Genomic DNA, 27,806 nt, shown 5'->3' with positions numbered 1-27,806 from the left:
CAGGCAGAATGGAGAAATGATATGAAAGAGGTGAGGGGACAGGAAGAGAGGACAGGAAAATTGACTGCGAGTGAACATGTTATTGTCACGCAGTGGCGACAGCAGGCAGTTCGGAAGCAAGATCGACAGACTTGCATCAAACTCGAAAAACTGTTTATTAGGCGATCTTGTGTCTGCAAACAGAGATCGGCGACAGCGGCGAGTGGGCTTGGCTCTCTACAAAGATCAAAATGGCTTTCGCTCTTGGTCGTACTGAACTGAAGGTGACAACAAACCTTCGTGAGCGTCTACAGAGGGCACTTCGCTCTGTGTGCAACAGGTGGCGCCACTAGGACGGTTGTCATTTCTGGCGTTCGGAGCTGCCGCTAGCGGTGCGATTAGATGCTCCGCATCCGAATGTCAAGTGAGTTTTAAGTTGCATTTAAGTTATCCCGATTGGTCGAGAGGATAGTCACGTCGTCAGCACCGCCAAATTTGAAAATGCTGAGGATCACCAAAATTATGCAATTGGCCCATCCCCAAAATTTGGCCGTTGGCCCACCTCCAATACTATCGCATTTCCTTCGTTAACGTGTCATCAAGAAGGTACCCAAGTTATATTTAGCACCGCTGCTTCGATGCCGACGTGAAGCGTATTTTTGAAGCAGTACGTGTGCAGGGAAGTAGAGCTGATATTCCTGTGGTCGATTGGGGGAATAATTCACGACGCTCTTTACATATGGGCACTTCATGACATAGACCACTGTTATCGCAGAGCTGTCTTGAGAGTTTGTGCTTGCTTCTGTGAGGACAGAACGTCCATTAGCTGCTGCACCAAAAAAAATGACAAAATTATCACAAACTAAGTGCGTGATGCCAACGCCGGCAATAGATGCAGGAATGAGTTAGTGATCTTCACAACAGTGATACATTGCGCCGTTGTATTACCGCGGTTTTTTTTAAAATAGCTTGGGGCTATTGGTCCAACGCGTCTATAATGGAGTCATCGTGCAGGAAAGGTAAGTCACTGTGCGTATGCCTGTAACCTAGCCCACTTTCGAGGGCACTGATCCAACGCATCGAATGACGCTTTTAGAGCTACGCATACGCACCTGAGAGCGGTGAAATTTCGCATGCTAGGATTTTGCGTATTTCATCTGACTGACATCTGTGAGATCCGAATTCAGAACGACGCAGTTTTCAGTTTTGCTTTCTCTATGCACAGCCGAATGCCCATGATCACTTGAAACGAACTTGAGCAATTTGCATGACCTCCCTAGACGCCGCAACATATTTAGAATGTGAAACAATGTCGGTGAAATTCGCGGATGATCACATGCATGTGTACTATCGGCCGCAAAAGTTTGTGGGATCTGCGATGCGTAGCGGAGCGAAGCAAAACCTTCGACGGTGACGAAGATAATATAATTGTTTTTGGGGAAAGGAAATGGCGCAGTATCTGTCTCGTATATCGTTGGACACCTGAACCGCGCCGTAAGGGAAGGGATAAAGGAGGGAGTGAGAGAAGAAAGGAAGAAAGAGGTGGCGTAGTGGAGGGCTCCGGAATAATTTCGACCACCTGGGGATCTTTAACGTGCACTGACATCGCACAGCACACGGGAGCCTTAGCGTTTTGCCTCCATAAAAACGCAGCCGCCGCGGTCGTTTTCGATGATGCCTTCGACGTTCTCGGTATCCCCGGCACCTGTAGGCGCGATAACGCTTCTCCGGGGTGAGACGTTCACTTCAGGAACACTAAGAGCAGTACGATGTTCCAAGTGCGTGTTGAGTGGAAGGGCATCTTAGAGAGAAAGCATGACAAAGTCTCACCGAGAAAGTCTATACCTAAAGTCCATTGACCGTCACTCTAGCTCCTAGTCTTCCAACAGCCACGACAGCCCCGTGGAAAGTAGGCGCCTGCAACACCTACAGCAATCTGGGCCATCGTGGAAGCAGTTGGCGGCGGCTGCAACCTTTCCAGACAAGTGCGGTCGTCTCCCGTATGTGACAAAGTGATAAGCCCGCACGCCACCGGCGATAAAAAGAAAACATGCGCGAAGAACAAAGCAGAAAACAAACAAGCGCTTCGCGACAACCCCGCAGCGTGGGTACACGTGTCATTTCGACAGAGTACGGTGACGACGACATCATCACAAATGTGAGCGCACCGGCTGCCATTATAGATCTATTACGCTTTGCGCTTCTGTTGAACTGAGAACGCCCTCTTTTCTTTAATAGACCCGCATGCACGGTGATACCGCGTGTGTTATCGTCTCAGTTTTGTTTTCATACCTTTCCTTCTCTTTATTTTTTTCCTCCCGAAGCTCCGGCTGATCAGCCTCGCCATGTATACTACCCCACACACTAAACACGAATACTAAGAACGCCATTTTACGAGGAGCGGGCAGGAGAGGGAGAAATACTCTCAAACACGTGCGCTGCGTGACACCCCACTGTTGCCATCCTCCCCTGGACTGATAATCGGGCGCGCGGAGCAACGTTCGGCTGGTTAGCCACCGGTCAAGCGCGTGTTTGCGTCTGTACGACAAAAGCTGCAATGTTGTACGGTAAAGCCAACGTCCTCTAGACATCAATGTTTTATTGCCGGTTGCGGCAATATTCGACGGAAGTAAAAAAAAAAAGCCGCAAGTATGTACGCGCACCATGTTATGGGAAGGTCTCAGCGTGTCTGCGATGTCTGTTTCTTCACCGCTTTCCCGCCGGCCCCGAGTTGCATCGGTAGTGGACGTAGTTGGCGAACAGAAAATACTTGCGCCAACAGCAAGCTTACGCATCAGCACATTTTGTGACTGAAACGCAGACAGAAGCAAACCCATTGCCCGTGCTTAATATCGGGCGCGGAACGAAGCACAGCGCCTGGTTTTCCAAACTATACCCTGTACATAATTATAAGAGATCAAGCTTTTGGATGGTCTTGGCAAAGCTGTTTTAATTCAGCAGTATACACGATATACAGCCACTTCGCAAATGTGGTCACAACTTCGTTTCGCCACCCCACATGTTCACGAATATCGTGAGCGTGTGGGCATCGCCACCTGGAAAAAAAAACACGCTGTTAGTACAGAAATACTAACTTCATTTGCACAATGGCATGAATGATAGCGGCGACACGAACTTTTACCCATCTGCAAAGTGAGCATTTAAAAATGCAGCCACGGCAACGTAAGAAGAAAGAACATATACGGCATGCGCGGGAAATCACATCGAATGCACTGTAAGAAAATGCCCCTACCCGACTGAGATTGGAATTCTCAACACAGGTGCGGCTATTCGGCCTGTCAATAAGCGATAATAACGTTCCATTAGCGTACCAACCTTTCAGTTTGTGTAATTACCCATTTTCTGGTATTTATGGACCAGTGAGTACAGGCGGGAGCAGAGTAGGCAAGAATGCGTGTTGCTTTCAGTGAACTGGCTTGTAACGCTCTAAGTATATGAACAGCCCTACGCGAGCGACAGGAGGGGGCGAATTTCAATTTTATCGCGCGTATCGCCGCAAACAAACACTGCAATGATCAGACGTGGATTCGTTACGGCCACAGAGCTCGCTGTTGTCTCCCGAATGTTCAGTTTGTGAACAGAGTATACTCTGTCGTAAGCTCTGCATCTAAATTGTCACACTCGCCATGTCAAAGCAGGCAGTGCAAGCGTTAATTACATGTGTTCCATGAAAAACGAGATATTCGACTGATCTATGCGATCTTGAGTTTCAGCACATTTCGCTTTTGTTTTTCGAACATGCAACACGGTGCAACGTTTGCCGTACAGGCAACCGGCGACAAAAACTACACGCGTGAACTGCGAGCATGGCACTCACCGATGCTGCTCGTTCGCTCCATCGAAGCATGGTCGCTTGCTCCCGCTGGTTGTTGCAGGCGCTAATGGCACAGCACTCACGAGGATTAACACGAGGTGAACTCCCACGCACCATTTTTAGGCTTGGCAGGAATAAAACTGGCGCATGACACTCCTAGAAAACAAACGCTGTTTCGTCTGCAGCCCACGGGCTGCAGATTATCAGCCCATGATGGCGTCGGCGGCAGGCGGCGCTCGGGTAAAACGAACATGGCGGCGCCCGGGTATCGAAACTAAAATCGTGTCCTCTCTAGCGCCCTACCTTTCATAAAAGTGAGTGCGCTAGAGGGCAGCTTACTCCCTTCTTACTACTTTCTGCTTAGAGTGCATTCTTAGTCAATCCCCTAAAGGGGGAATGCGCAGTTTGTTGTTTGGATTAAAGTGTGATAGCACAGCTGTGGCTAGCCAACTGCTGCTTGTCCCCGTACTTCCGTAGGGTCTAGCATTCACGTGAATTTTCTCACGCTCGGCGTTGATCTGCTCACTGTCGGGTTCCGTGTATAGAAGTTCTCATGCATGATCTTTGGCTTCGTTACAAGCTACTTATTTTTTCTTCATTTAATGCCGTAACGGAGGACTTCTCTGCAGCAAGTAGCAGGACACTTGCAGTCACTTTTCTGTGAAATATGTTTTTGTATCGCATAAGTATTGTCCAAAATGTAAGTGGAGCGTACTTGGCACGCAACTTTTAAAAGCAACGTTCTCGCAAGGTGTAACGCGTAGGAAACCTGCACGATTGTCTGATATGCTCGCATAATAACACTCGCCGTGATAGCCCAAGCGAAATCGTATCCGCCGCCTTGCGGGTCGTTGCACCTCGTTACCACGGAACGAAGACCGTGCACCGAAGGAGACTCCACATTCAACCTCATTTCTGCTGCAGCTGCAAGGGGTGAGCACAGCTTTTTTTCTCTCCCCAAATCATAGCAATGGGTGTGTTTGTCAGGCTCATACGGCATGATTCATCCAGCGCCTTGACAGGTCGGCGCACAACCGACAATCAACGGGTTATCTGCACGGCCTTTGTGGAAACGCGCTGTCCCGCATCTTTGTTAGTGCGGAGATGTCCGCAATAGCTCGCAAGTGCGGTGCACACGCAGACCATGGCCTCTGTGCGTCTAAGTGACCGGGACGTGGAGGATTTCAACCGGGACGGCGCCGTGTGTCTGCGGGATGTGTTTGACGACCGATGGCTCGAGCTCGCGCGCGAGGGCATCCGCAAGAACGTCGCGGAGCCGGGCCCCGGCAGCGAGGCCCTCAGGGTGCAGGGCAAGGACGGTGTCTACTTCAACGACTACTGCAATTGGAGGCGGATCCACGAACTGTGCGAGTACGTGCTCGAGTCGCCGGCCAAGGAGATCGCCGGGCGCCTCATGCGGTCCGCGGTGAGTGCGCACTCTGCAATTTATTCTGCAAAACATTTCGCACCTTGTGCGCTTTGGCGGTGGCCTACGACGCCTTCTTGGGGCACTGAGCTAAGTTCTGAAGGTTTTAAAGAGGTCATTGAACTCAAATGCTGGATGGCACTGCATTTTAGGTGATTCATTTTCCCGTGTAACTCGCAAAATATGGACATCTACCAGACAGTGCCCTGAAGGGACACTAAAGACAACTCCATCCAGTCGTTCTCAGTAAAAATAGATGCTCCGAGTTTTTCTGGGTATATTAATATTTGTTGGCAGGAAGACATTTATTACTGAGAAAATCCAAGTCAAAAATTTTCTGGCCGCTCGGTTAAGATTGGTGACGTTGTTATAAAATGAATGCCGGTGTAGCATAATCTCTGCGATCCGCGTGTATATATTTGTTGTCGGCGCACGTAGTTTAGTTGTAGAATACGCCAGTGATGGCGCCACTTGTGTTTCGTTTCTTGATCTTTTCTTGCTTATAAAAGCTCTGTTTTCAGTGATAGTGGGATACTTGTCGTTATAATGCCGTACTCTATCGAGGCTCTATTAGAGACGTTTAGCCGCACGTACTCACGGTGAACACAGCAACTACGGCAACGGCTACCGTACGGCAAATGCGGCTAGGAAAGCCTGGCTGCGGTAGAAACAGCAACGCGTTACCGTATTCGCAGCACGGCTGTCCATCTACGCTAAAACTGTCTATTTTACATAGGAATGCCATGCTGAATTTCCGAACTATGAAAGTCCATTAAATACATGGCTCAAATGAAACTTGCCCCGCCCCTCCAATCGCCTCCTCTAAGAGTAGCCCGTAAAAAAAGCAGCTGGAATAGCAGGGGAGGGGACTTAATTATTTGCAGAGTTCGCAGAGCGAAATAGTTTACGGATAATTAATATACTTCTTCCACAAACGGGAGAACCGGAAGTAGGCTTGGAAGAGCTGGAATGGCGGAGTCTAAAAATGAAATAGGCTTGATATTTTGCGCGCATCCGGGTATCGTGCAGGGTGTGAAGGTGCTCGGTAAGGTGAGATGTATACAGGGACCATAGGTTGGTAAGGTCTCGAATTTGAACCGGCAGCGTATAGGAGCAGGGAACAGAACATCAACGAGGTAGCGGTAAGAGGGAGAGTAGAGGAATTCAGGATCTGCAGAACAGACATTGCGCTTTAACCGAGGACGACGATCTTAGTGTTCAAGCGATGAATGATAATCTCACAGATATTGCAGAGTGCGCAGTTCTAAGTAGGCGGTAGTGTGTAGCTTAACAGGATACTAGTAAGCTCTCTCAGGAGATGGAAGATCTGACTTAGAAACGGCAAAGCATGACAGCCTCTAAACATACAGATTGAGTCGGACTGGCACAACTGTCAAAGCTAATCAATAAGCGTAAAGTAATCGGCATAAGGAAGTTTAATATGGAGAGAATCGAGCATGCTCTAAAGAATGAAGGTTGCGTATACGCGGTAGCTTACTACTCGGTGGACACCTGGGCTTATCATGAGGGAAGGATGAAAGAGAGCGTGAAAGGTGGAAGAGAGAGAGAGAGGCCATAGTGGAGGGCTCCAGAACAATTTCGACCACCTGTGGTGTAGCGTGTACTGACATATCGCACAGCTCACGGGCATTTTTTTTTTAATTTCGCCTCCGTCTAAAAGCGGCATGCTGGGGCAGGACTTGATCCCACGTATTCGAGCTCAGCAGCCGAACGCTGTAACCGTTACTGAGCCACCGCGGCGGTTCCTGCACAATGCGCGCTTCTGGAAGCGAGCGTCCTCGTGCGAACACACCGCAGCGTGGCTTCTGCATGCAGTGGGCAGCTTTCTACCACGAGCACGTGCTGGTCAAGGGCGCCGGGACCGAGCTGGAGACGCCGTGGCACCAGGACCAGCCTTACTACCCCGTGGACGGAGACAAGGTGCGCGCCTTCCCTTACAAAAATTTATTTACAGTCTATAGACTGTCCTAAGACTTCTGTCTATAAAGTCTATAGGCTCTCTATAGACAAACTCTAAATAACAGTCTATAGGCAATACAAATCCTATAGACAGTCTATAGACAATCTATAGATTTATGGCCATACACTTTTAGTAGACATTTGTCAATAGAAAATCTATAGACTATGAATAGACAAAAAGATATATTTATAGGAAGACAATAGAGTCAATAAGAAGTCTATTGACTGTCTATAGACCATTTTTATAAGGGTCGACCGCCGCGTCTCCGGCACCGCGGAAAGGGCGATAGCGTAGAGTGCAATAATTCATGCATTTTGACTTCCAAGAAAAAAAACAAAAACAAATTGGTTTTGAGGAAACGAGAGAGCGCAGAGCTGGGGTTCTTTTAAAGTGTACTCACATCGCACAGTACACAGGTGTCTTGCATTTCGCAGTCACGGAAATGCGGCCGCCGCGGTTGGGACTGAACCCACGTTCTCGGGTTCACCAGCCAAGCGCATTAAACACTGAACCATCGCGGTGGGTCTACATTTACTTGTAAACATTAACTGTGGCTTTTCCCAACCCAGTATGCTAGTTTTGTGCACAGGACGCATGGATAAATAACAAGAGGACAGGTGCAGCACTAGCTTCTAACAGCTATAGAACAGCAGCGCAGCGCTGCATCTGTTTTTCCTTTTCTGTGTCGTGTACCATATTCCTCTGTACCATGTTTTAAATGATCTTTCCTCGCGTGAACGTGATAGCAGACGTTGTAGAATGTCTGGGTAAGGGCTCGGCGCGGGGACGCTCACCTTAACTTGCCGTTGCGCCAGCGAAACAAAACGGAGGTTTTTTTGAAGAAATGGTGCAGTAACTGTCTCATTTCTCTGTGAACACCACGGACATGTCGTGAAAGAAAATTGGTTTTTGAATAAAGGAGATGACCCAGTAACTGTCACATGTCGGTGGACACCTCAATCGAGCCGTAAGTGAAGGGGTAAAGGAGTGAGGCAAAGAAGAAAGAAGAAAGGAAGAGGTGCCGTAGTGGAGGGCTCCGGAATAATTTCGACCACCTGGGGATCTTTTACGTGCACTGACATCGCACAGCACAATTACGGGCGCCTTTGCGTTTCGCCTCCATCGAAACGAGCCGCAGCCACAGCTCTTAACATCAGCCGAGTACAGAGGACGTCACAAAGAGAGAAGAACGAGATCACACATGCGTCTTTTTAGTCACGAGTGACGTCCTGCGTGAATAACAAGATACACGATTGATGTGACTAATAATAATAATAATAATTGGTTTTTGGTGGAAAGGAAATGGCGCAGTATCTGTCTCATATATCGTTGGATTGATGTGACTCGTCTCTCTTCTTGCGACGTCCTCCGTTCTCGGCTGATACTGAAGCTATACGATTGGGAATATGGACTAGCTCAGTTTCAGTCCCTATAGTCAAGACCATAGTGCTGGCTGTGAGTCCAGGTGTGCTCCATCTGGATGCCGGTGGACCCCGTGGGCCTGGAGTCGACCATCCAGTTCGTCGCCGGCTCGCACCGTTGGGGCAAGTGGTTCTTCCCGCGCAAGTTCGCCACCAGCCGAAACTACGCGCTGCTGCCGTCTGGCGACCGGGCGCTTGACCACGACTACGAGGACGTCCCCGAGGTCCAACCCGACGCCGTGCTCAAGTGGGCGCTCCAGGTGCTCTGCTCGCCACGCTATAATCCCGAGGGGCTCCGCTTTGCATTTCGCGGTCACGGCAGCCTTAATTTGGGGAATGGATCTGGACATTATGTTCACGAGTGGATTGTTGCTGAAAAGGCCTGTATTGTGAGGCCGTTATGGTTGCTCCTTGAATCCTCTGGAATGAACTGTAGGGGCGCATTTTCACAATACGCATATTTCAATTCATTTTATTTTATTACCGTCAAGGCCCAAATTTGAATTTCACAATGTAAGGAAAGGTATCATCAAAACATTGTCAAAGCATCAACATAGTGCCGTCACAAGTTAACAGTATCTGTTATTTAAAAGAAATGAAAGAGAGCGGAAGTTTTTTTTCTTTTCGCATCAACACGGAACAAAAAACCGTGAGCGCAGGGTTCACAAGGAACAGTGGAACGCATGCAGCAGGGTGACAATAAACATTCAAATACGTGTTTTTTTTACGGGCTTTAACGTCGCAAAGCGACTCAGGACTATGAGGGACACCGTAGTGCAGAGCTTCGGACAATTTCGACCACCTGGTGTTCTTTAATGTGCCCTCACATCGCGCAGCACACGTGCCTCTATAGAGAAGTTCGCCTCCATCTAAATGCGACCGCCGCGGCCTGGGTCGAACCCGCGTCTTTCGGGTCAACAGCTGAGTACCATAACCACTCAGATATCGCAGCGGCTCTGTACATAGATACTTTATGAGTTGGTCACTCAAGTAAGGACGATGTTCTCTTTTTTCAGTGACGTGAGGTATCTAGGGCATATACAAGTCAAAACTGTATAAAAAAAAAGATGAGAGAGGAAAGCAGCTCCCATTCAAGTCAGTAATCCTGCCTAAACACTTGGTTGCGTCACTAAAAGTTCTTCAGATTTTCGTTTTTCGCGATGCGAACAATGCCTTTATTATTCTGCAGATGAAAAAATGAGAACGGAATGGAGGGAGGCCCCGCCTTATTATCGGGGTCGAGGAAAGGAAAGAGCAGGTTTATTTTCTCCGCAGTGTAGTCTGAAGCTTGTGAAAAAACATCAGGCTGCGAATAACTAGGCTGAAGGATTTGTGTCGTCAGAACCCCATTTAATCCGTTCCTTCTTTGTGTTCTCAACCCCGCGCATTTGAAAGGATTGCGTAATATTCTTCAATGTGCGAAATAGACCCAACCCAGCATCTGTGATTGGGTCTAACAGACCCCAGAAACAACGACTGGTTGCAAAAACAGCTACGAGTAATCGCTCACACTTTGTGGCGTGGGAAAACAAAATGTCCCACGAGATGCCGCCGCCAACCTTCAGACTACCGGCGTTCAAACAGAATGCTACCTAACGTAAAGCTCCCCCCCCCCCCCCCCCAAAGAAAACAAAAAGAAGAGCAAACTGTGCAATTTCTACCTTGCTTTGCAAGCCAGCTGGACACAACGGTCAGCTTCAAAAAAAGAAATCGTGTTTTTCCGGCATTAAACAGGCATAAAAACTAAGCTAATTGGTTTTAGCAAAGCGCATGCAGTTTGCTAGTGCCAGCGCTCACAGACAAATAAGTGTATGTATATAACAGGACGTTAGGTTGCTTTCTGCAGAAACAGCTTGAGTATCGAAAGCCTGCAAAGCCTACATTCCACTAAGCCTACATTTCACTATGTACAGTACTCACGGATTGAAATAGGACATTCGGAGCGCGTGGCCGTCGCTTCATGGAGCGCCGCCCGTAGACGCTCATGGAACCAAGGTGGTGCATTGTGGTATGGCGTGAGAGGGAGAACATCTACAAAGCAGAATTGTTCCTTCCAGTAGCCAATCAGCCGGCCTGTGGTTTACCACATGCCTGCGTGGCACTGCAAGGCTAGCGCTCCGAATGTCCTATTTCAATCCGTGAGTACTGTACGTATACAGTCTGTGTGTTATCTTTCTCTAGTTTGTGGGTGTTTCCGCTGGCGCTGTATAAACCTGCTTATCTTGAGGTTGTCTTAATTTCTATGCCTAAGGTTCAGCGCACAACTAAAACGGAAGTTATGAATAAAGGGAAAGTGTGACCATTCATCCAGTATATCTCGAAGTCACACTGTAATGGCAATGCTGGAGACGAGTATACGTATGCCCAGCGCATGCAAAGATGCCCGCTCTCGGAGAAAAATACCTCCTTCGCTTTTCAGCAGATCTCCCTCTACGCACATTGATTCCCTTCATTGCGCAAGGGACCCCGTTGCAATTCGTACTGTGCACTTTTTGTTCCCCGCAGCCGGGCGATTGCATCGTGTTTCACATGCGCACCCTGCACGGAGCACCGGGAAATCGGAGCTCCATCGTGCCACGGCGTGTGCTGTCTACGAGGTGGCTTGGTGAGAGCGCAGCCTCCATGCTTGCTACGCTTAGAAGAGCGAGTTGACGGGCTAGTGGGTATTGCATGAGTGAAGGAACAGCGCTAAGTACGGGACAGGGGACAAACACGGAAGCACAAACAGCGCCCGTGTTCGTGCTTCCATGTTTGTCTCCTGTCCCGTACTTAGCGCTGTTCCTTTACCTTGCTATGCTTGTCACACGTTGCCTGCCATTGAAAAAGAACGTTTAAGATGCAGGTTACGCTTTTACACCGACAGCTGTCATGCGCCCGTTCCTGGGTTTCGCGTCGTAGCAGTATAGTATAGTACAGCTCGGCAGCTCGGCAAACGCAGGCTGTAACGAAGCCACGGCTATATAACGAAGTAATCGCCGGGCCCCTTCAACTTCGTTATGACGAGGTTAACTGCATAGCAGTAGTACTAGTCGTTGTAGCCGGCGTAACAGGTGGGTGCATTGCCATGGGCACCACTCGGAAAGTGATTACCGTGGAAGGAGGCGGGGGAGAGACTGGCGAGGGCGGAGGGATGTAGCGCGATCCGTCTGAGGCGGATGCTGCGAAACACGCCGCCCGAGGAGAGATCGGTGCCTCCGCGCTATAGTCGAAAAACGAGTAATGAGTAGAAAACTAAAAACAGCGCTCTAGAACTTTACAGATATGAAGTCGCTCTCGTATTCTCTACCTGAGCATATCGTGAAACAAATTCCTTAACAGCTGTCGCTGAATGTCGCGTTACACAGCGGTTATCGTCCTGTGACTTTTTTTTTTTCCTTAGTGTAATCACGGATCACAGCATGATTTGTCGTGTGCGTGAAACGTGGGGAAACCAGAAGATTGACAGAAATAAGAGGAAAAACGGAGGTCTTGGAAGCTTTCTATCGCGCTTGTGAATTATTATCGTGTAAATTGAGCTATCGAGCCGCAGCAATTGAGAAAAGTGAAATACGCGTGCAGCGCAGTTGATGTCAATGCGCACAAAATAGTAGCCGAGATAGTACAACACGCTATAATAACTTGACATGCTTGCGGGGAAAGTTATATTATGCTGTGTTGTGTGTCATTCGTGCAGCCTTTATTTTTGGAACATAAATGCAACGTTTCAAGCACAACTTTGAAACTACACGTTGAAAGCACTAATGAGACCTTCAACATGCAAGTCAAAATTAACTTCCAAGTCCTGCCCGCCTATACGTTTATAACATTGGTATCGTAATGAGAGTGCTCCAGAATTTACGCAAACATTTCTCATGGCCGGCAGGCTCTATACAAAAGAGCGACAAACATACATAAATTCCTATATAGCAACGCAACTTAGTTATCATAAAGGAACAGTATAAATTGCTCAAGTATTGCGGTATACTCTTAAAATACTACGCGAAATTCTTTTCTGTTACGTCAATAACTATGTTACAACGTTCAAATGTGATAATGAACGAACCTAACGTTCAGGATAACAGCTACCATCAGCCTCAAACGAAGACGATTGCTTCATTATATGCCAGTGCTCGAGGCCACACTTGTGGTGGTGAAAGTTGGACTAACGAACTGCAATGGGTGGTAGTGAAATTAAGTGCATGCCGCTGACAAGCATGGCACCTATGTGCTTAAATCGCTTTTCATGCTTCCTAGAGATTTTTGTCTCATATTGTAATGCCTTGGTATATCTTACATTCTCAAAAGAAAGCATACACTTCATTTCTGCAGCCAAAATGCGCGAAGAATTTCGCGATTTTTCGATATATGGTAGCTTCCATTTCGGCTCGGCGCTTACCTAGCTGAGCTCATCCGATTGTCGAAGATTGTTGCACTGATGTTTTTCTACATCGGACCGGCAATGCCGGTGTGTTATAACTACATGCTGTAGGGGCTATACTTTTCAGTTTACACCGATATGAGTTCGCCGAATTCTGTTTTTTAAATGCAGTTTTAAGCGAAAAACGTCGGTATTCTTGACATCCGCTCCGCAGATAACTGGTTACCGGGCAGGAGTTACATTCCGCCAGAAGAGAGAAATGACAAATTGCGGAAGCAAGGGGTGTGGTGAGACGGTGTACCGTATGATTAAGAAGCGAAATTGGTAGTTTTCAGGTACTGCTTCGATAACTTACACGCCTCTGCCGACTGGAAGGCTCCACCTCGTCGCTAAACGTCGTCTGCTAGCGTATATAGCGCTGTTCACCGCCATCACCGGCTCAGGCAGAATTACTTGGTTTAGTAATATTCCCCGCTGATTATAAAGATGCTCAAAACTATGCCTAAGTGTCGCGAAGAGGTTTGGTGCCCTGACTACTGCGACGGTTCCGCGGCAGTTCCACTGATGTCGCTAACGCCCAGCTCGCTTGATTCCCCACGCTATTGCTGAAAAGAACTGCGATATTACGGCAACGCACCTTTTGGAAATCAACTTCCACTCGCGTGCTTAACTTCCGTTACATTTTCTGTTAGCGACATCATTCCCTTCTGCAGTTGAACACTAGCTGCTATAAGTCTCTAGTGCTATAACAGTCTCTATAGAGCAGACGTGTTAGTAACATTTAGGATCATTTCCCTGTCGTCACTTCTCGAAGGGGACGATGCGGTGATGGCCAGGAGACCCTGGGACGTCTCACCGCCCACCCACGGAGGCCATTCACCCGGAGACGCTGCTACTTCCGACGAGTTCCCCATCTTGTGGCGTGCTGCAACCAACACCTAGATATACCGGTTGTATCATTTTGCTCACAATAAAATGACGCATCGCCTGAAAGGGGGCAGCAGTCTACAGAGGTGGATTCGTGCTTGGTGGTTGCTAATTAAATGGTTTTTCAGGAAAGGAAATGGCTCAGACTGTTTCACGTCTCGGTGGACGCCTCAACCGTGCCGTGATGAAGGAATGAAGGAGGTAGTAGCATTCAAGAAGCTTAGTCGAGCATTACTTACACGCCGGCGTTGTTTCATTGTTTCTGGTGCATTGATATATTAAGAACGAGAATTATATACTCTTTTAGCCCGCTTGCTACACTTGATTAATGGTATCTGTTTATCGGCACGTAGACACTACAATTCGTTTGCATCTGCTGGCTTACTGGAAAAGCCGGGATATGGAAAGGCATTTCGCTAAAGCCTGTAACCTATGGCGTACGTCTGATAGATACTAACTTTTTTTCGGTGTTTATTCTCACAGGGCATAAAGGCAAATTGTTATGTGAATGGAACAAGGGAGATGGTTATATAAATTAAAGAGAAGTTGTCTGATCGAATCAAGTCTAGGAGTGATTGATGAAGCGGTCCCTGAGTCCAAGCATCATAGGATGCAATACTGTCCGTTTTTTTCGGTTTAAACCAAAAACTCCTACTTCTAGTTACAACCTTCCCTCGTCCCTCATGAAAAGGTATAGAAGGTGCAGCTTTTGTCCAAAATATGCAGCCCAAGGCGATTGCTCCTGAGCCCTGCGGCGTGGCTCATTTCGCATCTCCAGTGACTCTAATCTCTCTCAGGTGAGAGAAACTCGCGTCCAGGACTGACAAGTGGTCTAGAAAGTCGCGCTGCAAGGCTTCAAAGCAAACCCCGTGGGCTGTATATTTCTGGCAAAGGCTGTACATTGCTTTTGTTCCATATGAACAGAAATGCACATGACGCCACAGGGACGTGTAGTTCTCTCTTTCCGCCTCTACCTGTCGGGTAAAAGCTTCACACCAGAACGCTTCTATCTCCGTAGCCCACACGAACTGTTGAAAGGAGCAGAGGCTCATTTTCCCAGGAGGTCACTGGTGGTCGATCTCAAACCGGTGAGTCTCCGAGGCCATCGAATGAAGTTTCAGGGAGTGGAAACGGAAAACGCGCAGGAGCGAATTCATAACGGGAAGAGACGGAAGGGGGGGGGGGGAAGGAACAAATTTTCTTTGGTATTACCGGGTATTACTATGAAAAATCCCATCTTGGACGAATAAAGTTCACGAAATGCATTGCGCCAATAGAACCCCCCCCCCCCCCCCCCCCCTCACCTGCTCGTCGGTGGCATGCGAGCTAGACTCCCCACAAGCGAACACCGATGTAGCTTGGAGCCGGAACTGATAAGGTTGTTTTAAAAACTTTGGCGGGACGAGCATTCCACGTGTTCCCTCGGCAACACGGGTTTTGTCTGAAGAGAATGCACACATCCTGAGGCCAAGGAGTAGCGGTGCAGCTGGGTCCACCAGCTACACCATTTTTCTGATTCTTCTCTGCCGCGCGATCGATTTAGCAAGTCAACCTCAAGGCACTGAAGAGATGAAGAGAGAGCTTTGAATGCGCGCGCGGAAAGATCATGAAGGGAATAAAAAGACACCTCGGCACATACGTAGCAATGACGTCGAAGCTGCGTCACTGTTGTTGTCACGTGACTGCTCAAATTTGACCTGAAGAAATATTGTCGATATTGTCTCGAGCACATGACACCGCTTCGCTACGCGTTTGTTTTCAGTCAGGCGCAAAAGTGTATTTTCACGCACTTCCACATTCAGCGGCGCTCGCATGGAGGGTATAACGACATTTGATCGAGCGTCACTAAAGAATGTGAAGACAAGAGTCAGGACTGCGGACGGCCGCCAGTTCTTAGAGACACGCGATACGAAAGGACAGCCGCGCGCAGTGTCGTCTCCGACGTTCGACGGGTCCATGGGATTCGTGCCGGACCTAAAACCAGATCTTCAGGTGGGCGAAGTACTGCCCGGCCTTTACATAGGTAAGCTGGATGATCGGAAATCGTAAACGTCGCTCGCTCGCTAAGTAATCTGACCTGCCAGTTCAATGCAAATAGTGGCGACCAGTAGCGACGTCAAGCGTCGGTTTGCTGTTTTAGAGTGCGTTGAGTGTTGCCGTCCTACGTAAGGTAGCGGCACCATTCACTTTGTTTTAGGACGCGCTGACGTGCAGCGTTGCAGCGAATACAAAAATCTGTTACACCAGTACACGCTTGTGTTAGAATTTTCGTTTTAAGTGAACCTTTCGCTTGGCAGCCGAGGGTTTTCTTGCGTTCGCAGCTGCAGTCATGCTTAAGTCAAGGCACCACGTGTGCACGTGAATGGGAGACAGTAAGGAGAGTTTCCTTATTCTTAACTCGACTTCTCCACAACATATTTTGCCCTGCTAATGACGGTACAGGCAGCTTTACAAGCAGGAAATGTAAATGCCGTTCTTTAATTTTTCGACATAGGATAGTTCGATCTGGCAACAATGAAACCATTTGGACATACTGATGTCATGGAGGAAAGAGAAAACTAGGGGGAGCGTGACGTCATAATCTTGAAGCCTAGTCATAAAAAATATAATGGAAAACATCATGGGAAATAGGCCCTCACGTGACAAGGCAGCAGTAGCTCTTAGCCGGATTTCGGTTTCGGTTTCGCTCTCTCGCTGTGTTGCGTCAGTCGGAAAAGCAGCACGATCCAAGCTGGTTGGCAGTCTGGTAACTGTGGAGGGCCTATTTAACTAGAGTCAGTAGCGGCGTCAGAGGAGGATGGCTTGCAGAGGCTGAGCGCGTGACGTCATGCTCCCTTCTAGTTTTTTCTTCCTCCATGACTGACGTACTCGTGTAATTTGCGCATTTTTCCTAATTAAATTAAGACTTCAAAAAGGGGGTGCGAACTCTACAATGGTTATAATGCGCAATATGTGCTGTATATTGCCGCCCCCCCCCCCCCCCCAACTCGCACCCCTCGCTGACCAAAAAGTTGACTCCAAATATAAGACGCATACCCCCTCCCACTTTATGTAGTTCCTCGCGGTCTGGCAAAACGGCGTGTGCGCAGCTGAAAGCAATTAAAGCGCAACGATATAATCGCGAAGCCAGCAGTCAGAGGCAAACGGAGATGAAAGGCGATAAAACAGCGCCATCGCTGCCACTCGGCTGACTATAGCCAAAAACTAGCTGCAAACCGAACAGCAAACGGTTCAGTTGTTTCGAATTCCGGAACGCACGCATCTGTTCGTCCGGGAAAGCGACCGCCAACGCGAGCGAGCCTAGTAACCGGCGCGCAATTCGTCCCATCGCCACTTGCACATTTTGCAGACGCTAACGGTGACGCGGCCCCGCCGATCTTCCCAAGCCTGCCTTGCGCGCACCTTCGTACATGCTGGTGCTCTGGTGCAGCAGGGAGGGTAAAATATATTCCAGTAAGAGTTTTTTTTTTTTTTATAAGCCCGGGTAATCAATTAGGGGCACGCAAATTACGCGAGTAAATACGGTATGTTGGAAAAAGCACGAACTGCGCTTGCATTTTCTGCTCGGAAAACTGCTTCCGCCATTAGTTTGGCAACGTGCATTGCGGAGAAGCGAGCTTAAAGGAAGCTCTCATAGGATATGCAGACACTGTGAACGAGGCAACATTTTTAGGCCTGCAACCCAGGTGAAAAGTGCGATGCGTCGTATTGATGGTGTGCACACAGCAATGACTGGCGCTGCCAATGCAAGGAAAGCCTCGGTTGCCGAGCGAGAGTGTCCTTAGAACAATTAAGATGCGTTGATTTAGTCTTTACAATCCTAGCGAAAATTCTAATAAAAGTGTTCATTGGTCTAACACATTTTTGTATTTTCTGGTCACCTCTTCAGATGCGTGTTTGCATCATTCTGAGAAGAGGCAACACGTACAATTTTAAACAAGAAAAACACTAACTTCTTTGACGTCAACACAAAAGGTAGAACAAACATGGGCAAACTTGTTTATTTTTACACGGCTCATTGGGACATAAAAAATGTCTGGTATTATTTTTAGACAGCTTCGATAATCAACAACTCACCGTAGATATGGCTGCGCTTTCCACATGGGCTTATAAAGAAAAAACAATGAAGGCTGCCTCTTTATATACGGTAAAAGGAGAGGGCGCCATCACCATCATCAGCACCCCACTGCACGGAAAATGACTCTCCCATATTCTTCCAAATAACCCTCTTCTGTGCCGGCTGGGCCACCTGATCCCCGCAAACTTCTTAAAGCTCATCTGTCTACCTGTCTCTTGACGCCCCCCTGCTACCCTTGCCCTCTCTTGGAATTCATTCAGTAAACATAAAGAGCTACTGCAGAGGTTTCTGAACGACGAACTTAAAAGGATCGAATGCGTGAAACTCACAGGTAAAGCATGCGAAGTCCTTTTGGGCTTGCGTTTGAAATGGCGACGTAATCTTCAAATAAACTCGCGATGGCCTTCAAGCTTCTCCGCAGAGCACGACAATTGGGTGGGGGGGAGGGGGGGGGGGACGCGTGATGACGTTATGCAACGCAAACGCTTGCTCTGAAGGAAAGAACAGAAAAACAACTTCACCGGGTGCAGGGCGCGATTGACGGCAGCGGGAATTAGAAATCTACCGTCCGTGACAACACACCGAGTTTCTCCGCATTCCTCAGCTGCTGTTAGGAGAAGACAAATTTTATCTTCGATTAGGCCCAGGCCCAGGTATTTTGTCCGTGTGAAACAAAAAAAAAAAAGCTTAAAACTGACTGCGGTCCGAACTATAGCCGAGTCACTGTACGCTTTACTTTTTTAATGTCCTAGACTTAAGCGTTCGTCAAAAACCTGATCTTGACCTGGTTGTGCTGCTGTGGATTATCACATATGAATGCAGTAATATATTTTATTCGCTAGGGGGAGGGGGATCTGCGGTCGGTGGCCGTACCTCGAGTGTGCCAGCATGTCTTCTGCTGCGCGTATCACAAATCGCAAGCACCACGTGTCGCCGTTGTATTCTCCTGCGCATCGTTTGATCGCAGCGCACGAAATGCTGAATGACCGCTGCCTATTTTAGTGCAAAGATTGACGCATGTGTGCTTAACTGCCGTGCCTCATCAAGCCATGGATGTATAGCATGGCACTGGCTCAGGAATGTGTGTGGCCGGTGTCCTATCGGCGCTGTACTGTCGTCCGCAGCGTTCAAGCACGCTTACGGCAGTTTTTCCTGCTCCTTCGGTCCGCGGGCTGAGCACGTGACCCATGCAGGTTCGCAGGACGCCGCTGCCGACTGGAGTCTGCTCGAGTCCCGTGGCGTGACGCACGTCGTGAACGCGGCCGCCTCGACGGTGCCCAACTTCCACGAAGACCGCGGCTTGACGTACATGGCGCTAGAGCTGCTCGACCTGCCTGAGTTTACCCTAAGCCGCGCCACCATCGACACCACGTGCGACTTCATCGAGGGGGCGCTGTCCTCCGGCCGATCTGTTCTCGTGCACTGCAACGCGGGCGTGTCCAGGTGACCGCGCCTTCGGTTCTTGTCGTGGAGCTGACACCCTTTAGCTCATCTTTGCGAACCGTTAGGCCAACGCCTCTTGATTGGCCAGCAGTTGCTCGGAAGGTCTGAATGCAGGCATTATTAATTATACATCATCAACGTTTTCAGAACACGTGATTACAACCAATAGCCAGACGGTCGGTATTACGATACAACTGAAGCTGACAGACGTCCTTGCACTTTAAACAGACACAGAAGGCTTGTCTATCCAGTTTTTGTTCTCAGAAAATTTATTCTGTTTGGCTCTTAATTAGCGGCTCTGTTGATTACCAGGAATCCGAGACAGTTGTCTGATTTACTTGTTTTTCCACCTCGTGAAGCGAGACAAGAAACAAGCACTGCATTTTTTTCTGGAAAAAGTAAAAACAATTACTCTGCGGCACCGAAGGTTCGATCTGAGTCTTTTTTTTCTGTGCGGCGCACCGATATGCCACTCGGCTACTGCTAGACTCTTTTTTTGTGTGTCTTAAAGGAAATATATTTAAAAGCAAAAAATGTTTTCTGTACACGAACTATAATATATAGAAAGTCTAAGAAGGCAACATAAAAAAATTAGCCGCGGTGGCTCAGTGGCTATGGTGCTCGGCTATTGACCCTAAAAACGAGGGTTCGAAACCGGCCGCGGCAGTCGCATTTCGATGGAGGAAATGCTACAGGCCCTTGTACTGTGCAACGTTAGTGCACGTTAAAGAACTGCAGGTGGTCGGAATAATCCGGAACCCTCCACAGCGGCGTCCATCACCGCCTGAGTCACTTTGGAATGTTAAACCCCTTAAAGCCAAACCAAGCAACATCAAAAACATGGCCGACGCTTAGCCTACTCTTAGAGAATACAATGCGATAGGATGACACTCTGGAATTGGTGACTCCAGTGAACTGTTTTGTTGCCTACTGTGCGGTATGAGGCGGTCGCACATGGCCTCTAAGCTATCACGTTAAACGAACGATCATCACTGGTGCATAGAGGTATAGCGCGCCTGTGTGGCAACCTATAGGGCAGCGGTTTGACTTCCGCTCGACCACTTTGTTTCCTTTCAGTGGCAGTGCTTACGAATACAGCCTCACCCTCGCGGCGAATGGCGCTTTTTCGTGACACGGACGGAGGCCTGCTTTTCTCGAGACTGTGTATTTCAATAAGAAAGAACATGTCTAGGGTTTTATTAACATATTGCATAACATGAAGTATAGCGTGCAGCGTGGTGAGTCAGATTAATCCGCTTGTTGGACATCCCAGAACAGTATTGCGTCTTTACAAGTGATGGAGCAATGCCCAATCGTGTCAGAGAAATGTCACAGAGAGAAAAATTTACCGACGACAGAAAAATGTTCTATTTTTGAAGCCATGTCTTCACCGGCAAAGTCTCAGTGTGTAGCTTATATATATAGGGTTATAAAAAACCGATAAACCATGCACTGCGTCAATATACGCACGATTACGTCGGGCCGTAGCCGAGTTTATACATATATAGAGCGTGAGATATGATAACCGTGTTGTGAGAATGTAAGTCTTGGACAATTGTATTATTTTCTTTTGACGAACATGGCATGAACAATGAACAATGGAAACATGGCATGAACAATGGAAAGCTATTCTATTGGAAGCCACTGGAAAAAAGCGGTTGGAGCTGTAGATTATTAAAAGATGGAATTTTGTGTCTCAAAATTAAGGGCTAAAAAATTTCGCCGTTTCTATAGACGCACATTGTTTAAGTTTTTAACTGCTTTGGAACAAATTTTAGGCAAGCCATCGAGACATCGCCCCCTTTGTGGTGTGCGGGATATCATCCAGGACCAAAATCAAATGGAAAAACTCAATCAGTTACCGGTACGATGAACCGAAAAATCATAGGCGATCAATGCGATTGATTCGGCTGAATATGCGTTACCGGATACGTATTAGCGCAGACGTGTACCGGTATGCCGGACGCCGGCTGCGCATGTGCAGAAGGGGTCCGGTAGACGCCTCCGGTATGCTAAATGTGTATAATATACGTTTTTTAGCATACCGCAGGCGTGTTAGCGGAGACGATACTGGTTTACCGGACTCTTCGTGCTCACGCGCAGTGGCCTGCAATCCGAGGCTTCAGACGGACGGGCAGACGGTGGGACGGGCAGGTTTTTCCCAACGCGTTAAGAACACGACTTCCCCCATAGGCCGCAGGGCTTAGGTTCGCTAGCTAGGAGCTGTCCCAAATTCCCGATAACGGACGTGTTTGTTCGGCTTAGGCATTGTTTTATGTCAAAAATAGAATATTTTTTGCCAAACGCAACCTTATGACGTCGAGTGCATTAGGAACTCTGTGATCGCCGGTAGGTGGTGCCTTGGAGATTCGCAAACAACAGAAACCACATGATGTCATGTCAGTTGGCTTGTAGAGCCGGCCTTTAACGGCGATGCGTGTATTTCATTTATCTGGCTTTTATAGCTTAAAAAAACAAACAAAGGTGGTCACGAAACAACAGTCAACGTAAAATTTGGGCCTGCTTACGACCAGAGTGCTTAAAAGTACACAAAAGCTTTCCAACTGTGCTTAGGGCACTCAAGTGCATAACTTTGCGTAAATTAATGGCGTGTAGTTTCTATACGCGCTCCATCAACTGAGAAGTGTGTTGGTTTCGCGTGCTGGCGATGCTAACAGTTGTATTTAACCAAAAGTGCAGTTACTTTCGATGAGCGAATTTTTTTGGTTGTCATGTGACCGTGCCAACTATAAACAGTGCGACCTCAATTGCCACCTGTTTAGAATTTATACGCAAATGGTGCTCTACTGAATGCACTGATGACCATTGTAGTTTCGCTGATCTATTCGTCTCAACGGCCAGTTCAGTTTAGTTCAGTTTTACTCCCCCCATTTTGCCGAGGTTATTGCATAAGGGATAGAATTTTATTTAGTTAAACAAACGAAAAAAACACTGAATATTATTTAATTGAAGGCGATTGGCAACACGTTCATTAAAAGTAGATGAAGCGATGGTGACGATGTCACGAGGTAGGCCGCTCGAGTCTGTAGCTGCTCTAAAAAAGAGCGTGGCAGAACAGGTAGCAGTGTGTGATGGTGGGCGGGCAACTTGAAGTGGACGACCTGTGCGGTGAGATATGCGTGCTGCGGCTGTGATATACGGTGATAGATTGAGTGAAGAATGAAAGAATTTGTGATAAAGGGCGAGACTCACAATGCCGCGATGGAAAGAAAGGGCCGGTACACATTACGCTTTCAAAGATGAAATGCTGTTGTCATATGAGAACGAAGAGTGATAACCTAGTGGCATAATTTTGAACTGCTTCTAATGCACTGATTAAGTACACTTGATCCGGACTCCATATTGCAGAGAGATATTCTAATTTTGTTCTGGTAAGTGACTTATACGCGAGCAAATTTACATACTGTGGTTAAGGGAAAGGTGGATATAGCTTTTGAGGCAACCTAGTGTTTTGGTCGGTGCTGAAATTATGTTGCCGATATGAGTGTGCTATAATAAATCGTAATACAAGATGACTCCAAAATATTTAAAAAATTAACAGTGGCTTAGCTCCGCAATGCCAGGATATACGTAGCGGGAGGTACGTTTCCCTGGCTGAGCTTGTTGTTCTGGTAATGCCAAACGCAGTGTCATACACTGGATTACTCACTGGTGTCAAGTCCTTTTGGTGCCACAGTCTGTCGCACACACTACAAATGTGTCCAAACGGATTGGTCACAAAGTCTGCTTCAAATGTCCGGGTCGCAGATGTACTTTCGGAAACTCGAATGGTGTGATCAGTCACACGACGGGCCCTCACATCCTGTTCGGTTGGTTCCCGTTGACTGACGCCTTCCATAGGCTCCATCTCGGCGGCTATGCTGTCTATTACGCTCGGCAGTCTGGCATCTCCGTTTGGCAAGGCGTTCCTCTCTCTGTTCGGGCGTCTCCGCTGCTCTCTCTGCCTTCTGACGCTCATTCTCTGTTCATTGAGTAGCCAACTGCCAGGCGACAACCTCAGGATCGGAAGAGTTATTGTTCTCTTGTCTATACCGCCGTTTACCAGCGGCTGGACTCTCCTTCTGTGCATCCATATCAAGCGTTGGGATACAGCCGCCAATTACATCTCCGCCTTTTATACGCAATGCTGCGCATGCGACGACGCGCGGCTCGGGTGATGAACGCGGTGTGCGGCGAGGTGGCGACGAAGAACGCGGCGCAGCTGTGGGGTCTCTCTGGTTACCATGGTATCGGCGCATGCCCACAACTGCTCATACGCGTGACGTCACATTCACCTTCGACGGTGGAGCGGGCACGCAGCGCACCCACTGCTCCTCTCCGGTTGCCATGGTAACGGCGCATGCGCACAACTGGCCTCTCCCATGTACCGCGAAATGCTCGACTGGTAGCCTAGTGTAGCTCCCGCTACAATATGGTACGAACTCAGTTGGTGTGTTGCCAGTTGAATATTGGGAACAATGGCGACTGGACACGGATTCACATTTAGTCTGATTGGGGAGTTGTTACACCAGTTAAGTAGCTGTTAAGATTTGCCTTCCGGCTACGTTGGTCACGGAAGTTATTAATGGCGCGGTAAATGACGCAGTCGTCGGCGGAAATTCGAATACTGTAGGAAACATGCATATACAAGTCGTTAATATATCAGGTGTTTCAGGGAATCCCGCCACTAATTTTTAAAAATAGGTTTTTTGAAGTAAAGTGAAGCTTTTTGCGGCATATTAATACCAGTGCTGGTGTACGTCGAAAAAAAAAAGGCGAATCATGTTAACAAGCAAAGTGATGAACTAAATTTTGTTAACTTTTTAACTATTGCTGAGAGGCGTCTGATTTGCAAGTAGAGCTTTCTCTAGCCGGCCGTTAGTAATAGCCATATGAGATTTTAGAATTTCGAAAACGTGATTACCCTCCCGCTGTGGCTCAACAAATTTCGGTCATTTCTTGCGCCATTCGAAAACCGCGTGCCTGCGGGGAGCACAAAGCGCCGTCCATCAAATCAAGTCACTCCGTGGCGTACGTAGCACGTGACAATCTCGGCCCCGCCCACGCTGATGTACTCGCTGCTTGTCGCCACCTCGCTGCTCCAGTGCGGGACGCCTGATGAGGCTGGGAGGTAGTTAGAAGGTAACAATTAAAGCCTGACTGAGAACGATTAGTGAGCAACACTTCAATCCACTGAAGATTTTTTTGGGTATAAATTCAGTTGTGGTTGGCGAGTGGCAGGTGACGAGAGGGAAATCTCCCTCGCCACGGCGTGAAGATGGAGGCTTCACCCAGACGCCGCCGCCGCCGGTCAGTTTTGCGCCTTCATGGCCCTCCTAGTACTATCGCATTAAATAAAAAAAATAGTAAATGGTGGCGGTCTAGCATTGCTAACCACGAAATATTGTGCGAAAGCAGGTTTTTGCAGGTGGACACCGACGCCATGCACGTACCTGATAGCGCGATTGGAAGGGCGTTTCCTTTCCTTCCGTGACTTGCGCGCAGATGGAAGTTGATGAAGACGACGATGTGCAGTGCACTGCGCGAGAATGTGTCGCAGTTTAACACGAGGCGTGATCGGCTGCAGTGGTAGGATAGTGCTCTCGTGCAGTGGCCGCCGCGGTTTCGGAACCCAGTCGCGGCAGTATTTATTCCCAAGTTGGCAGCACCCTCATTCAGAGTCTTGTTTATTTCCCGCCATTTCCCGCATCACGCGACTAACTTCAGAGGCTTCATCACACGTCAGATTTTACAGCTTACGAGGCGAATAGTGCTTTCTCACTAAACAGTTCTTCTGAAAATACGGAAAGATCGCGTCAGTCTCCGCATGTTACGGTTAGTGTGCAAGTCGCGAAAGAAGAGCGCTAACTGGGTTTCGCACAAGGGGCCATTACGAAACCTTTGTTGTGAAAGGATGGAAGAAATGGTTCGAGTCCTAGTATTTATGGTTTGATAGTAGATAACGTGTCCCATGATTTCACAGACACACTAATGAATGAAGTGAAGCGATAATTCGAGGGTGAGTCTGTTACCTGAGAGTTGTAGCATAGCCCATACCGCCTGTAGAGATCACTTGCCCTGATCGCCGGCCGCCAGTGCTCATGCGCACTGGCGGCTGGGGCATTGTCACGGTAAGAGGTATGTTCGTTATGCCGAAATTTAATATGTGGGCCACTGCGCTCCGGTCGCAGCCTTGCGGCTTTGCACGCGTTTGACAAAAACTGGAGGGTGAACTTAACTTTCGCTTTAACGGTAATGGGTTAGTGCACATAAACGCGGGAATTGGTCTCTCAACAAACTTCCCGCTGTGACCTGCGGCAGGTATATAGATTAATGAGTGGTCGCGAGAGGTTACTCCGGAAGAGCAACCTGGGTCGCACAAGCTCCACCGGTGGCTGTGTTTGAAACAGTCATGGACCTGCTCCACCATCTATTAATGCAAAGTAGAGAATGACGAATTCCGATATTGGCATGTTGGCAGAACACAGGTAATTGGGAAGGAGTACTTGCGCGGGAGGGATCTCTAATGCTGTCTTATTGCGGTCCTAAAGGGACTAGGAATACGATAGGTACACTTCATCACACGTCACCCCACCGCAGCAATTTTCGAGCTAGCTTCATTAAAACCGAAGATATCGGCGCGATTAAAAATGGCGCTCCTCCTTTACCCGTCAACTCATACATGCCGAGACACCAGGCAAAAATAAACAAGGTGCCTTGGGGGTTGCGCCCCGCTGTCCCTGCCCATGAAAACGTCATCGGTTGACGCTTGGTTTACGGACTTCCGGTTATCTCACCTATTTTGTCCCGCGTGGTTTTTCGCCTTTATAATATTCTCGCTCATACTTCTCCGGTCATTGCTTATCTCTTCTCTCTTGTTTTTCGTCGTCGGCCATAATGGGCCCAAAGCGGAAGCAAAAGCCACGGCGGATGACCCCGGAACTAGCGGCAAATCGGAACCATGTGAGCGAAGCCACTGACGTTGCTCACGCACGCCCGAGAGGTTCGCGCAGCAACACGAACAGACGAACTTCGCTGCTACCGGAAGTGTACCCGTGGCTGCAGCGAACGGCAGCGTCTGACGGCCTGTCGCTCACCATGACATCACCATTCTAAAGACGTATCTCTCTTTTAGAAAAGTAGTTCCAAAAACCGTCACTACGCGCACACCGATTTGCCGGCGAACTTCGAAAAACATGCTTTTTAAATTTAAATAATACATTACCGCCTCCGTTCCAAGGATTCCTACTTAGTGCGATGCTCAAAAGCATTCGTGCGACACATTAAACTCATTTACCAGCCATTTTCGAACCTATTTCCTGGAGAAGGAAAGAACAGCGTTAATGCCTGCTAAGTGATGCGCAAAGAAGACCTTAGGCCGCCGCAGGGATCCATTAACGTTATCGTGCCATAACCTTAAGACTGAGGTTAATTGTCCAAACTGGACAGTGAGGATGGGCTTTTTTGCAGATGAAGATGTAAGCATGAGCTCGATGTGGAAGGTTCTAGTTGTAGGGCTGCCTCTCGAGCACGTGAGAATAGTAGACTCGTGGGAGCTGTCGCCTGAGGCTCGCATCTTTCACTCTACCACAAAGCAGTGGTGAGCTGGAGGCCGTGCTCTGGGGCGTCGCAGGATCGCCCGAAGCAGCCTCCCGCCAAGCGGCCTTTGGAGGAGTATATGACTCAGTGTACACGCTTGTTGCACCGCACCTGAGGTGTCAGTAAAGCTCAGTAAAGTTGAGACCTGTGCCGCGAACCAACCAGCGCGTCTCTGGCGCACGCAGGTCGTGCGCTCTGGTGCTGGCCTTCCTGATGCTGAGACGCGGAGCGAGCCTGGGCGAAGCCCTGGAGAAGACGCGCTCCGCCCGGCCCTCCGTGCGCCCCAACGAAGGCTTCCTGCGGCAGCTGGCGGAGTTGGAGCCCTGATCAGCTCAAGGCGCGGGCGGACGGGCTGCAGCGGCCGGTGTGCTCGTCTGAAATACTATCCTGGCTAAAGCGGTGTTCCCGCTGCTCTTTCCCACGTGCGGGCTCTTGGACGGACCAGAAGGCACCGTGCGCAAAGTATGGACGGGACAGCCCGCGCATCCCTTGGCGCCCGGCTAAAACGACGCTGCCCCGTTGGGTGCAGAGTTAGTGGTCAAGAAGCGCTGTACTCACCCAGAGTAGAAACTGCTTGGCGAAACAAAGAAGCGGATGGACGAAAGCATGTTGTGCACTTCGGCAGCTGTCAGCGCTTAGAAGCTTCCAACTGTATGGCTGAACCGACTTTTTACTGCAGCAAGGTGTATCCCTCTTTAGTAGGGGCAGATTTCGACGCATTTTGCTGGCGCCTGTAGCTCTCTACTAACGCCGTTGGTCG

At 48.6% G+C, this 27,806-nt stretch overlaps 2 protein-coding genes across 2 annotated transcripts; both read left to right on the top strand.

Annotated features, from left to right (window-relative positions):
- Positions 1 to 2,006: 2,006 nt before the first annotated feature.
- On the top strand, positions 2,007 to 14,022 carry LOC144126148 (uncharacterized). The gene is made up of 6 exons (XM_077660116.1): positions 2,007 to 2,137; positions 4,956 to 5,240; positions 7,077 to 7,181; positions 8,687 to 8,902; positions 11,148 to 11,247; positions 13,814 to 14,022. Exons 1-6 carry the CDS (start codon positions 2,030 to 2,032, stop codon positions 13,939 to 13,941), a joined length of 942 nt encoding a protein of 313 aa, XP_077516242.1. The 5' UTR covers positions 2,007 to 2,029; the 3' UTR covers positions 13,942 to 14,022.
- A 1,587-nt stretch (positions 14,023 to 15,609) lies between these two features.
- On the top strand, positions 15,610 to 27,729 carry LOC144126146 (dual specificity protein phosphatase 19-like). The gene is made up of 3 exons (XM_077660114.1): positions 15,610 to 15,949; positions 19,198 to 19,447; positions 27,232 to 27,729. The coding sequence occupies exons 1-3, from the start codon at positions 15,739 to 15,741 to the stop codon at positions 27,371 to 27,373; spliced, it is 603 nt and encodes a 200-aa protein (XP_077516240.1). The 5' UTR covers positions 15,610 to 15,738; the 3' UTR covers positions 27,374 to 27,729.
- The last annotated feature ends 77 nt before the right edge of the window (positions 27,730 to 27,806 follow it).

The sequence above is a fragment of the Amblyomma americanum genome, chromosome 3 (assembly GCF_052857255.1).
Source record: "Amblyomma americanum isolate KBUSLIRL-KWMA chromosome 3, ASM5285725v1, whole genome shotgun sequence".
NCBI classification, from domain to species: domain Eukaryota; kingdom Metazoa; phylum Arthropoda; class Arachnida; order Ixodida; family Ixodidae; genus Amblyomma; species Amblyomma americanum.
Note: the sequence above shows the minus strand (reverse complement) of the source record. Positions and strands in the feature narration are given on the sequence as shown.